The sequence below is a fragment of the Apaloderma vittatum genome, unplaced genomic scaffold, assembly GCF_000703405.1.
Source record: "Apaloderma vittatum isolate BGI_N311 unplaced genomic scaffold, ASM70340v1 scaffold27675, whole genome shotgun sequence".
Taxonomy (NCBI): Eukaryota; Metazoa; Chordata; class Aves; order Trogoniformes; family Trogonidae; genus Apaloderma; species Apaloderma vittatum.
The window spans coordinates 360-604 of record NW_009718074.1 but is presented as its reverse complement, the minus strand read 5'-3'; the positions used below and the strand labels follow the sequence as shown (position 1 = coordinate 604).

Below are 245 nucleotides of genomic sequence, written 5' to 3'. Positions count from 1 at the left end.
GGCCCCGTCCTCGCCTTGCCGCACCGCGCCATTGACACAGACACCAGGCTTAGGCTCCACAGTCCGCCGCCAGCCCTTGCCGGGCTCCCCATTGCTTCTCTTCTGCAAGGCGGCCGGGGAGAGGGTGAGGCAGGTGTCGGTGATTTTCTTCTTCTCCGCTTTCTTGACGGTCTTACGGATCCTGAAGCGGGCCGCCTTGAAGGTGCGGCCGTAGAGCACCAGCATGCGGGGGAGAGGGATGTTGA

The 245-nt window shown here is 64.1% G+C and overlaps 1 protein-coding gene across 1 annotated transcript in view; it reads right to left on the bottom strand.

Annotated features, from left to right (window-relative positions):
* The window catches only part of HTR1A (5-hydroxytryptamine (serotonin) receptor 1A, G protein-coupled), a gene marked incomplete at both ends in the record, with an annotated part of 951 nt that overhangs the window by 352 nt on the left and 354 nt on the right, over positions 1-245 (bottom strand). Inside the window, one exon of the mRNA XM_009870140.1 lies at positions 3-235. Coding sequence (XP_009868442.1) covers positions 3-235 — 233 coding nt within the window. The remainder of the gene's footprint in view (positions 1-2; positions 236-245) is intronic.